This window comes from Pipistrellus kuhlii, unplaced genomic scaffold (genome assembly GCF_014108245.1).
Source record: "Pipistrellus kuhlii isolate mPipKuh1 unplaced genomic scaffold, mPipKuh1.p scaffold_m20_p_2, whole genome shotgun sequence".
In the NCBI taxonomy this organism is placed as follows: Eukaryota; Metazoa; Chordata; class Mammalia; order Chiroptera; family Vespertilionidae; genus Pipistrellus; species Pipistrellus kuhlii.
Window position 1 is genome coordinate 171377706 of NW_023425515.1, and position 12860 is coordinate 171390565.

At 41.0% G+C, this 12860-nt stretch overlaps 1 protein-coding gene across 13 annotated transcripts in view; it reads right to left on the reverse strand.

The window, feature by feature from the left end:
• Window positions 1-12860, reverse strand: part of MACF1 (microtubule actin crosslinking factor 1) — a 332073-nt gene that overhangs the window by 140069 nt on the left and 179144 nt on the right. For all 13 annotated transcript variants that reach the window (XM_036443784.2, XM_036443786.2, XM_045584819.1 and 10 more), the window contains 7 exons: window positions 6959-7085; window positions 6232-6415; window positions 5634-5803; window positions 3756-3934; window positions 2971-3109; window positions 2185-2378; window positions 512-674 (listed from right to left, as the gene is read on the reverse strand). In XM_036443784.2, coding sequence (XP_036299677.1) covers window positions 512-674; window positions 2185-2378; window positions 2971-3109; window positions 3756-3934; window positions 5634-5803; window positions 6232-6415; window positions 6959-7085 — 1156 coding nt within the window. The remainder of the gene's footprint in view (window positions 1-511; window positions 675-2184; window positions 2379-2970; window positions 3110-3755; window positions 3935-5633; window positions 5804-6231; window positions 6416-6958; window positions 7086-12860) is intronic.

Consider the following 12860-nt stretch of genomic DNA (forward strand, 5'->3'; position numbering starts at 1 on the left):
CTGAGAATATTTGTTCCATTGATTTTTTTAAATTTTTAGAAAGCAAAGGAGAGGGAATGAGGAAAAGGGAGAGGGAGAGGGAGAGGAGAGATATGTCAATGTGATAGAGAGAGACCCATCAGTTGGTTGCCTCATGCATGTGCCTGTGAAGGAACCTGCAACTGAGGTATGTGCCCTTGACCAGGAATCAAACCTTGACCCTTTGGTCTGAGGGCAATGCTCTAACCATTGAGCAAAATTGTCCAGGGCAAAACCAAAATAATTTTAACCTGTCCATCAAGTGATTTCAATATTATACTCAAAGAAACTCAGCATTAAAAGGGACCTTATAGGTCATCTGGGCTAAATGCAACACCAGTATCTTGAGACCATCCTGCTTGAACCCTTTTCAGAAGACGGCTCAGAATGTCTTACCATTTAGGGGAAGTTTAACTGCTAGCACATCATCTTCTTTTATGATGAACTAACCCCCCGCCCTTGCCAACTTCCACTGTGCTACTGCTGTACCCACCGTCTGCTGGCTGAGCTGCTCCGACAGCACTCTGCTGTCCTCTGCCTGGCCTGGCTTCATCCTCTCCTGCTGGGCAGTGGTTTCCTCGATCCATTTGATGAGCATTCCATGGCAGGCTCGGTAATCTCCCAGAACTTCCTGGATACTTTCTAGTTCAGATTGGCTGGAGGAGCAGAGAAAAACTGTCGTTAGATATTTGGTGTCAATACAATGAAGTAAATGAGACAATTCCCTCAGCAACCTATGCGTCCAGCTGAGCTCAACCAAAGAGGATACATTTTTATGTGAGGGGAACATCAAACAATGTAGAGAGTTATGCATGTACCCAGTGCCCTATGGGGCAAAAAGTGAGTAAAAAACAGGGGAACATCAAACAATGCAGAGAGTTATGCATGTACCCAGTGCCCTGGCATCCCATGATAATCCTTGTCAAATTTTTTACCTAGAAGGCCAAGGATTACCAGGGTTGCCAGTAAGGTAGTACTGAGTGTACACTTCTGACCCTGATAACAGAGTACCTGTCAGATTAACCCACCTATTATTTATGATCACTCTAATTTCTTGGAGAGGGCAGTGGAGGTAGGGTGGGTGAAAAATAATAATTTACTGTTATTTCTTTTTTTTAAATATTTTTTTTTTTTTATGTTTTCACAGTGAGGAAGGGTGAGGGTTAGGGCATTAGAAACATCGATGAGAGAGAAACATCGATCATCTGCCTCCTGCACACCTCCTGCTGGGGATGTGCCTGCAACCAAGGTGCATGCCCTTAACCGGAATCGAAACTGGGACCTCTCAGTCCAAAGGCAGATGCTCTATCCACTGAGCCAAACCGGTTAGGGCTACTGTTATTTCTTATAACATTTTTGTTAGCCTAGCTAGCATTGGAATAGTAACTCAATTATAGAGAATCAATCCAAACTTAGGAGTTACTATAACTCCTCTCCTTATATATCTGCCTACCCAGCCTAGCTCCAGATAAGTAGTTTTCGATCTTTCTTATTCAAATCAGTCATCAGAAGTAAGATCTCAAGTTATAGGGATAAAACCAAAGAATTAGCAAATGAAAGAAAGCAAGAAATTCTGCAAAGGCCCACTATTAAATTGGTTCAAATTTAGATTCAAAGCTAGTAAAGTGAGGCCCGAACCCAGATGCTATCCCTGAGAGTAGATCACCAAATCTTCTTTCCATCCTATTGTCATCATCACTTAAGGAGGTACGACCCAGACACAGGAGAAGCACCAGGACCATCAATGCAGACTCAAAAGCAAGACTCAAGTCTACCTTGGGATTGGTGGTCCCAATTTCCTGTCACGTATCTTGTTCAGAATTCATAACATTACTTCATTTCTACCTCTCCCTATCAATTCCTGCCTTTAAACACGAACACACAGATATTACTCTGGGTTTGTTTAAAATCTAGTCTAGGGGTGTCGAACTCAATCAGAGAAGGGGCCAAAATCTAAAATCCAGCCTAAATCGTGGGCCGAATGGTTTACTGAACAGTCATAAACTGTCATTGTGATGGAAATGCAGCGGGGTGCAGTGATGACAGCGCGGTGCGGGCCACATTGCAAGGCCTGGCGGGACGGATTTGGCCCGAGGGCCTTGTGTTTGGCACATGTGATCTAGTCCCTGACCACTACTAGGAGAAAAGGGTAGGGCTACCACTCACCGGGTCTCAAGCTGCACAACCACCCGGTGCCAGCGTTCCTGTAGCTGGGAGCCTTTTTCCTGATAGCGCTCCAAATCCAGGCTTCGCTCTGGGGTCAGACGATTCAGCTGCTCTGCCACCACCTTGGCCTTGGCAATTTCCTCATCCAGGACTGAAAACACTGAATTCTTGTCCTTGACATCACTAAGCCAGCGCTATTCCAAACAAGCACAGCAATACAAGATTAAAAATATTCCATGCTAAGAGGTAAGAAAGACTCAGACTAAGGAAGATAACAAGGGTATGTTGTCACATTATATCTGTGATTCAGAAGCTAGACCCTATAATGTCTGTGCCAGAAATGCCTCCATGTTCTCAAGCACACAGGCAGCCAAGAGCAGGCAGTACAGTAGAGAGAAATGCGCAAAGAACTTGTGTTTGGAACCTGGCTCTATCACTTATAAGCTATGAAACCAAAGTAAGTCATCTAGTCAATCTGACTCTCAGTTTTCTTATCTATCTATTCTTTGAATACATATTAAAATATATTAAATATGATATTCTTCCTAGTTCAAATACAAACTTAAAATCAGTGTCATACTATCCAAACTGTATTTCTCTGCTACCTTAAAGCCCTGGATATACAAAGGTGGGCAAAATTAGATATACAATTGTAATACAAATAAATAATACAATAATTTAAAAAAATAATACAAGTAGAAACTCTGTCTTTCACATACAACTGTAAGCCTACTTTTGCTTATCCCTGTATTAAGACAACCTCCTAAAAAACTCAGAGCAACGAACCCGTAATGTAGAGCGATGGGACTCCAGAGCTGAGAGATCTGCTGGTACTGCTTCTTCTTGACTCAGCTTGATCTCATAACCTTTGACCAAGAGCTCAGCATCCTGAATGTTACGCATTAAAACATCGATTGTCTTGAGCCTGTGAGGATAAAATCGCTTTCATTAACACATGAAATGGGCTACAGACCTGGAACATTAAGGAGAAGTTCACAAAACATAACTATAAGAAAGCAATTTCATAAAAATATGAGAGCATGGTATATGTGGTGCCAATTCAAAATAAAATTCTAGGTAGCAGTGGAACATGGACACACACACTCACACACACACACACACACACACACACACACACACACGGTAGACTCTGTGAGGCCAGAAACCCACTCAACACTATGAAGCATCGACAATCTGCTTATCCTCCAGGTCACAGTTGGACATGGGCAGTTAGAGGGAAGAGCTTCAAAGATTTGTACTTTGTTTACTTAAATTTCTCCTTTTTATTCTTTAGTGTCCCTTTTTCTTTCTTGCTTTCTGTTTTATTTTTATTTTTTTAGAGATACGTAATCAAACAGAATTGGATCCCAGCACTGCAAATCACTCTCCACTGACATTTGTTCAGTGGAGCTCAAATGTACCCGCTCCATACTTGAACTAAAGCCATGGTCTCTTATCATGGGTACACGATCTTCAAGATCTGCAATCTCTTGATTGAAACACTCCGGCACCTCCCCTTTTCACCCCAATGGAAACATTGCTATTTGGACCCAAGTCCTCAGCTCACTCACTTATTCAGATAGACAGTGGAGAGACCATATACACGGTCCATTTTCTCTACCAGCAGATTGAGTTCTGAGTGCAGAGTTGAAACACTTGAACCAGATGGGGACTGATGAAGAAAACTGTTGCATTTCATGGAGACAGCATCCAAGTCTGACCTCAGTTGTTGCAAATCATCCTGGGTATGCTGTCAGGAACAAGACATACAACAAAGATAGAGATAGATTAAACAAGTTAGAAAGAAGTCTTTATAACAGCAAAATACTGGAAGCCACTTAAATGCCATCTATAACAGGGTGGTTGAATAAACTCTGAAACAGCACTGCAGGGGGAAAAGGGGAAGCACACACACACACACACACACACACACACACACACACGGTAATTTCTGAACAATGTATTTGGACTATTAAAATACTTTTAGGCGAACAACAAAAAGAACTAAAGGTAAATGTTGAACTCCAGTTAATAGGTTTGTTTTTTGTAGTAATATGACTTAGCAATTCTAAAAGTACTCTCTGTACATGTAAGAACTGAAGAGAATTTGCTAAGGATAATATCAAGTAGGTTTTGGGCCTTGGGGAAGGGAAGGAGGAAAGGTTAGAATAAGCCCTGTGGAACTGAATAGAGATAGGATACATACGAAATCATAGATGTTTTTGTGTGTGTATATGTGTGACAGACTGATATTGATATACTTTTGTGATATATTTATATGTACATACTCACACGAATGTATATTTATATGTACATGTGTGTATAAGTATGTGTGTAAAACACAGGAGTGTGTTTGAATGTGTTTGCATATGTGTTTGTAAGTTTTCTAGCTCTATCTGCTGAGCAGTCCTAGAGCAATGACATCCCAACAACAGTGAGCACACTCAGCACCCAAATCTTGGTTTCTAAATAACATACTCCTCCTAAAAGAAGCAGGACTCCTTGGAGAAATGACTGATCCCAGGGTTGGGGCTGGCTAGGGCAAGGTGAACCTGTAATATTTTTTTTTATTGAGAATTAATAAAGCACTTAAAGAATAATGATGACATAGTAAAATGACATAGGAACTAGGAGTGACATCACCAAAAATGGTGGGATTAATAACTCCAAAATTCTATCCTTCCATAAAGCAACAATTAAGCTGACAAAAACACTAAAATGACATAGGAACCAGCTTGAGGGGGCTACCAATTACTAAATTTGGAATATTTTGAACATCAAAATAAAGGTAGTAGCAAACTACAAACCACTGAAAAAAATATTAATTTATCAATCTATTCTGACATAAAGAAGGAGAGAGGTGGGGAGGCAAGCTCTTTCCATTTGATAGAATAGAAATTAAATACTGCAAAAGGAAGAAAAACTAACTGCACTGGACAAAAAGCTGTTCCTAAAATGTTAACTAAAATTTTTATTGGTAGTTCATATTATCTCCATTTTATAAGAAAGGAAACTAAAGATGATAGTTAATTTGCTCAAAGTCACAGAGAAAGTGCACTAAAACCCAGAGTAGAATCTGTTCTTTCTTTTAACATTTTTGAGTCAAATAGCTGGCAGGAACTACGTAATAGGAAGTAACATACACATAAGAGATAGAACAGAGAGCATCTCCACAAAGCAGTCTTTAAATACAAAGCCAAATGCAGTGCTTAGAGCAGCTCACCAGTCTGCTTGCCTTCCTAACCGTGTAGGAAACTAATCAACGTTCAGCAATATAGTGGGAGCTGAAATCAAGCTTTTCCATAAGTAAAGGCACTTACAGGCTGCCAGAAAGTAGGATCGCCATGAGTCTATTGCCTTATTTCTTAAGACCAATACTCTCTTGCTGTCCAATTCATTCTGAAAGCATTTACTGTGCATCGAACACACACCTTTTTCTTAGGGCTTACCTCTTGCTCTGCAATCCTTAATGCACTGTCCTGCCGGGCATCTTTGTCAGTCCCAGAGCTGGCTGGGGTCTGAATTCGTTTGACTAGCCTCTGTTCACACTCTTCGAGGCGCAGCCGGATATTCTTCAGCTCTGAGATGTACATCTTGGCTACAGTTTCCTCTTTGTCCTCTGTGAATACACAAGCAAAGGAGACCATTACGCACCACAGTAGAGATCAGCAAGTCTGGGAAAAAAAGACTGACCCTCAGACAAGAGGGTACCAATGGTTCCAGCAGACCTGATATTCCACCTTAAATGGGAAACCTAATGCCTGATCCTACAGTCCCGCAATCATGTAACTATATAAAGATGATTATAAGTATTATCTTTCAGGACCCAAACATGTTACTTCCATAACAAAATGTGATGGGTTGATTAGCAATAAAGACTAAAATATGGCCTCTTCTTCTATGATCTGAATTTATCTCTATGAGTTTTTCTCTCTCAAAGTTTTAATGTGAGTGGTAATAGTACTTTGAGTTTATATGCAGGGTCTTGCAGCACCCTTCAGAACTCTCATTCCACCTGCACTCTTCCTCTTCCCGAGGCACACGCACCGTGCTCCATGGATTTCATCAGGTGCTGGAAGTGGGTTTTACAAGCCTCCACTTCCTCTTCCAGATGCAGACGGTCCGCCACGGAGAAGAGCACGGAGTCACGGCTATCTTGCAGGAAGTCTTCAGAGTGGGCCTGGAGGGTCTTCATAACCTGGTGGCACTCCTCTGGTGTTGACAACCGAAGCTAGACAGGAAAAGCCAGGGAAAACGTCACTAGAATGGGAACATAACTTTCTCTCCTGTTTTCTCTTTTTACATTTAACGTAGACACAAAATAATGTATTATACAAACCATAACTGTAATTATGCTGGTTTTTCACAAAGTGAACTTTCCATATAATCAGCACTGGGTTAAGAAGTAGAACAGCACTAGCACCCCAGAAGCACCCTTTGCGCCCCCTTAGACATAATCTTTAATACTGGTTAATTCACCAGACTCCCCTACTGCATACACTTGTGCAAAAGAGATGCTCATCCTACAGTGAGAAGCCTACAACCTTCTCTCTCTACCAAGAAGACCAAATATGTTATTTTCATCAGGAATTTCTTAACCATTCAGGCTGCTGTTTCTAGTTCCTAAGAGTCTCAGGCCCCTAACCCTGAACCAGTCTCCCTGATTCCATTTTATTCTGATTGGGTGAGTAGGATCTCAGCGATGAAAAAAAAGGTCCTTCTGAAAAACGCTTGCCAGTAGGATGTGAGCCTGGGGTGATGTTTTGACAATTACCTTTTCCAGGTTCCAGGTCTTTACAAGGTCGAGGTCCTTCCTCAGATAGTTCCAGGAGATAAGGCTTTTGGTGTTGACATGTAGCTGATGCCAAAGGGCCATCACCTTCTGATAAGACTGCTCCACTCTAGGAACAACCCAGAACCTGGTTATAGCTTTTCTAAGATTTGAGACCATCTCAGAAAAAAATGTGATTACTTTAGCAGATCTGAGCTTATATGCTGAGCAGAGAAAGGAAACAAGCCAAATATTTTAAAAACAAATGCACACCAACAAAATTACTTGAGATCTCACACAATCTCATTTGTTACATTATGTCAGCACACACTTAGCAATCTCATAAATGTTACCTGAATATAACATAATTACAAGAGGTTAGAGGGAGAAAATACTCAGAGAAAGCAATGGCAGAGAAAATTAGAGATAAAATAATCTTATTTGGAATTGTTGAAAAATGACATCAACACTTAAAAAGTAATTTGCTATGTTCTATATATTTTCAAAACTCCTAAAATGTTTAAAAGTTAATAGCAATTAATTATTTGGTATATAGAGGGAAACTGCTTGAGATTTTTTTTCTCAAGTATTCCATGCCTAATTCAGTCTCAATTTCTGGAAGACAGATAAACAGATACATGCAACAAATACCAAATAAGCTTGAATTGAGAAATGTGAGATATTAATATAGGATGAAAAACTAGAAGCCAGGATAGTCAGTTAAAAATAAAAGCCACTAAATTCATTAGTTTACTAGAGGCCTGATGCATGAAATTCATGCAAGGGGCTCGGCCCTGGCAGCCTTGGCTTCATCTGGAAGGTAGTTTGGGTGTCCAGTCTAGTAGCATATTAGGCTTTTATTATTATAGATCTTCCTTTTTTCCAAAAATCCCACTAAAATATCAGCAAAATTGACATGAAAGTTCAGGAAATTTCAAAGAAGAAAACACAAATATAAAGCAGAAAGAAAATTAGAGAATCAGTTCAGGAGATCAAATGAGAGTTCTTAAAAGCAAGAGCAGTTCGTAGAGAAGGAAATAATTAAAGAAACAATCCAACAAAAATTTCCCCAGTGCTTAAAGATGTGAGTTGACAGTCTGTATAAAAGGTAAGCATAAAGATTCACCTGAGGACAGAGCATCTCCAAAGATTAAAGACAAAAAGGATTTCAAAACTTCAGAAAGAAAAATATTTCATTCAAAAGGTTAAAGTATCAAACTGATCCGTATTGTGACTGTAGTGGACAATATGCAGTTCTGTGCATCTGTCAAAAGCATAGTACTGCTCAATACAAAGGGAGAATCTGACAGTTTTGAAAACTTAAGAGAAAAAAAGGAGGGGATCCAAGATGGCTGCATAGGTGGATGCCTAACCACAGCCTCACACAACAATTTCAATAAAATACAACTAAAATACAAAATGGACATTACCCAGAACTACAGGAAAGTCGACTGACTGGAAAATCTACAACAAGAAGGAAAGAGAAAACCAGAAGGAAAATCAGAGGAGCTGTAAAAGCCTAAGGTACGGAGACACGCTGCGCGCATGAAGAGGACAGAGCCGGAGAGGAGGAGGAGGCTGAATGCCTGGCTGGCGTTCCCTAGCGGGAAGGAGATAAAAGCTCTGGACTGTGCTGAACCCCAGACCCAATAGTGCTGAACCTCAGTTCTAGGCTAGACCCTGGGGACCCAGGCTCATACAGAGGTAGCCTGGGCTGTAAGGCGGAATCTCAGGGGAGCAGCAAAAGGCAGAGCCCCAGGAGGCGCGCACATTTTGTGCAGAGGACGGACTGTTGACTCTGCTGCTAGATTACCCTAGAGAGACAAAAGCTCCGGACTGTGCTGAGCCCCAGTTCCGACTGCATTGAACCCCAGTTCTAGGCCAGACCCTGGGGATCCAGGCTCATACAGAGGGAGCCTGGGCTGTAAAGCAAAACCCAGGGGAGCAGTGAGAGGAAGTCCCGGAGGCGTGCACATTTCGTGCAGAGAACTGAGTGCTGACTATGCCGCTGATTGCTCTAGCGGGAAGGAGACAAAAGCTCCAGACTGCTCTGAACCCCACTTCCAACTCCACTTCCAACTGAACTGAACCCCAGTTCCAGGCTCATTGGGGGAGAGCCTAGACTGTTTGGTAGCAGGCGAAGCTCCAGGGCACCTCACTCTCCGAGGTGCTTGCAGCAAGTACTGAAGGACCCTGAGGAACACTGAGACTCGGGAGCCTCATAGGGTGTGGCTGACGGAAGCCAAGGCTGTAGGCTCCACCCTGAAACTCCACCCCATCCAAGCTTAACACAGAGACTTTTAAGGCTACCAACTCAGGGAAGCTGCGAAAATGCCGAGACAGCCGGGACCAGTTTGGCTCAGTGGATAGAGCGTCGGCCTGCAGACTGAAAGGTCCCGGGTTCGATTCTAGTCAAGGGCATGTACCTTGGTTGCGGGCACATCCCCAGTGGGGGGTGTGCAAGAGGCAGCTGGTCAGTGTTTCTCTCTCATTGACGTTTCTAACTCTCTATACCTCTCAATTCCTCTCTGTGTAAAATCAATAAAATATATTTATAAAAAAGAAAGAAAGAAAGAAAGAAAATGCCGAGACAAAGAAACAGATGACAAACGAAAGAAATGGAGGACAAAAAGCGACTGGATATAGAGTTCAAAACCACACTTATAAGGTTTTTCAAGAATTTCCTAGAAAAAGCCGATAAAATAAATAAGACCTATGAGGATATGAAAAGGGAACAACTAGAAATAATAAGGGATCAACAAGAAATAAAGAATACACTGTCTGAAATAAAAAATATTACAGAGTTCTAAAAACAGAATGGAAGCCGAGACCGGTTTGGCTCAATGGATAGAGCGTCGGCTTGGGTAGTGAAGGGTCCCGGGTTCGATTCCGGTCAAAGCCATGTACCTTGGTTGCAGGCATATCCCCAGTTATGGGTGTGCAAGAGGCAGCTGATCGATGACTCTCTCTCATCAATGTTTCTAACTCTCTATCTCTCTCCCTTCCTCTTTGTACAAAATCAATAAAAACAGAATGGAAGATTGCAAGAATCAAGTCAAATATTTGGAACATAAAGAGCCAGAGGACATTCCTCCGCAGAAGCAAGAAGACAAGAGAATCCAGAAAGTTGAAGATAATGTAAGAAACCTCTGGGACAACTTCAAGCAAACCAACATCAGAATTATGGGGGTCCCAGAAGAAGAGAGAGAGCAAGATACCGAAAACATACTGAAAGAAATAGTGACAGAAAACTTCTCCCACCTGGTGAAAGAATTAGACTTACAAGTCCAGGAAGTGCACAGAACCCCAAACAAAAGGAATCTAAAGAGGACCACACCGAGACACATCATTATTAAAATTCCAAGAGCAGCCGGGACTGGTTTGGCTCAGTGGATAGAGCTTCGGCCTGGGGACTGAAAGGTCCCAGGTTCGATTCGGGTCAAGGGCATGTACCTTGGTTGTGGGCGCATCCCCAGTAGGTGGTGTGCAAGAGGCAACTGATCGATGATTCTCTCTCATCGATGTTTCTAACTCTCTATCCCTTTCTCTTCCTCTCTGTGAAAAATCAATAAAATATATTTTTAAAAAAAAATAAAATTCCAAGAGCAAAAGACAAAGAGAGAATATTAAAAGCAGCAAGAGCAAAGCAGGTAATAGTTACCTATAAATGAGCACCCAAATGATTGTCAGCTGATTTCTCAACAGAAACCTTGCAGGCCAGACGGGAATGGCAAGAAATATTCAAGGTGATGAATAGCAAGAACCTACAGCCAAAAATACTCTACCCAGCAAAGCTATCATTCAGAATCGAAGGCCAGATAAAGAGCTTCACAAATAAAAAAACGCTAAAGGAGTTCATCACCGCCAAACCAGAATTATTTGAATTGCTAAAGGGTGTTTTTTAGGAAGAGGAAGAAAATAAAGATAAAAACTATGAATAACAAATACGTAACTATCAACAAGTGAATCTAAAAACAAAGGGAATTAAAAAAAAAATCTGATGAACAATATTAACTGGTGAATATAATAGAATCCGAGGTATGGAAGGGGAGTAAACTGACGATTCTCAGGGAAAAGGGGAAGAGGGGGGTGTGGGAAGAGATTGAACATAAACTGTGCACCTATGGATGAGGACAATGGGGGGTGGGGGAAGGGCAGAGGTGAGGTAGGAACCTGGTGAAGGGGAGCAATGGAGGGGAGAGGGGGAAATGAGGAACATTTGTAATAATATGAACAATAAAGATTTATTTAAAAAAATTAAAAAAAAGAAAGATAAAGAATGAAAATGTTGTTTTCAACAACAAACCCTGGAAGATAGAAAACAGTGGTACAGTGTCTTCAAGGCTGAAGTAATTTTTAAAAGAATTTTATTATGAAAATTTGTAACTGACCCATTCATTATGAAGAGAGAAGAAAGACATTTTCAGATATGAGAGCTCTCAAAAACTTATGGACTTTTTCTCAGTAGGCTCCTGGAGAGTGTGCTCTCCTAAACCAGGGAATAAACAACAAGGATTTCTAGGAAACAGAAGAGAGGCACAGCAAGTCTTCAGGATGAAGAAGAAGGGAAATGACAGGGAGGCAATACTGAGGCCTTCACAGCAGGTTCAGACTGGAGAGATGCTTCCAAGAGAAAATGATAAAACAAAAAGTACCTATAGTGTTTGGCCAGCCTTTTATAGTAATGTAGGAGAGTTTGGGAATAAATTCATAATATGCAAATAGACAACTAAGCAAACTTAAAAACAAAACAATTATTGGTACAGCCACTCTGGTAAACAATCTGGTGACTTATCAAAAAATTAAGAATAGAGTTATCATATGACCCAAAAATCTTTCTTCTGGGTATCCACCAAAAACACACACAAACAAACAACAAAAAAAATGTGTCTTTTGCAAAGACATATGCACCCCCATGTTCATTGCAGCATTACTCACAATGGCCAAGACATGGAACAACCAAAGTGTCCTTAGACAGAGAGCTGGATAAAGATGTGGTTTTGCATACATAATCAAATACTACTCAACCATAAGAAAAGATGAAATACTTCTATTTGTGACAACATGGATGGACCTTGAGAATATTATGCTACGTGAAATAAGTCAGCTAGGAAAAGCTAAGAACCATGATTTCACTCATCCATGGGATATACCTATAACAACTCGTGGACACAGAGTATGTGATAGTTAGCAGAGGGAAGGGGGTAATGCAGAAGGGGGCCTAATATATGGTGATAGAAGGTGATTTGATTTTAGGTGGTAGGCACATGATGCAATATACAGATCCTATATCATAGAAATGCACACTTAAAAACTATATGATCCTATTAACAACGTCACTCCAATAAATTTAATAAAAATTTTTTAAAAAATTATCAACTCCAGCCAAAACCGGTTTGGCTCAGTGGATACAGCGTCAGCCTGTGGACTGAAAGGTCCCAGGTTCGATTCCGGTCAAGGGCATGTACCTTGGTTGCGGGCGCATCCCCAGTAGGGGTTATGCAAGAGGCAACTGATCAATGATTCTCTCTCATCGATGTTTCTAACTCTCTATCCCTCTCCCTTCCTCTCTGTAAAAAATCAATAAAATATATATATATTTTTTAAAAATTATCAAATCCAGCCCAGCCAGCATGGCTCAGTAGTTGAGTATCGACCTATGAACAAGGAGGTTACAGTTAGATTCCTGGTCAGGGCACAAGCCCGGGTTGCACGCGGGCTTGATCCCCAATATGGGGTATGCAGGAGGCAGTTGATCAATTATTTTCTCTCATCACTGATGCTTCTATCTCTCCCTCTCCCTTCCTCTCTGAAATTAATAACAATGTATTTAAAAATTAAAATTATCAACTCCAATAAAACAAAAAGTTATACAAGAAAGCAAATGGAAAAAGAAATAAAGCAA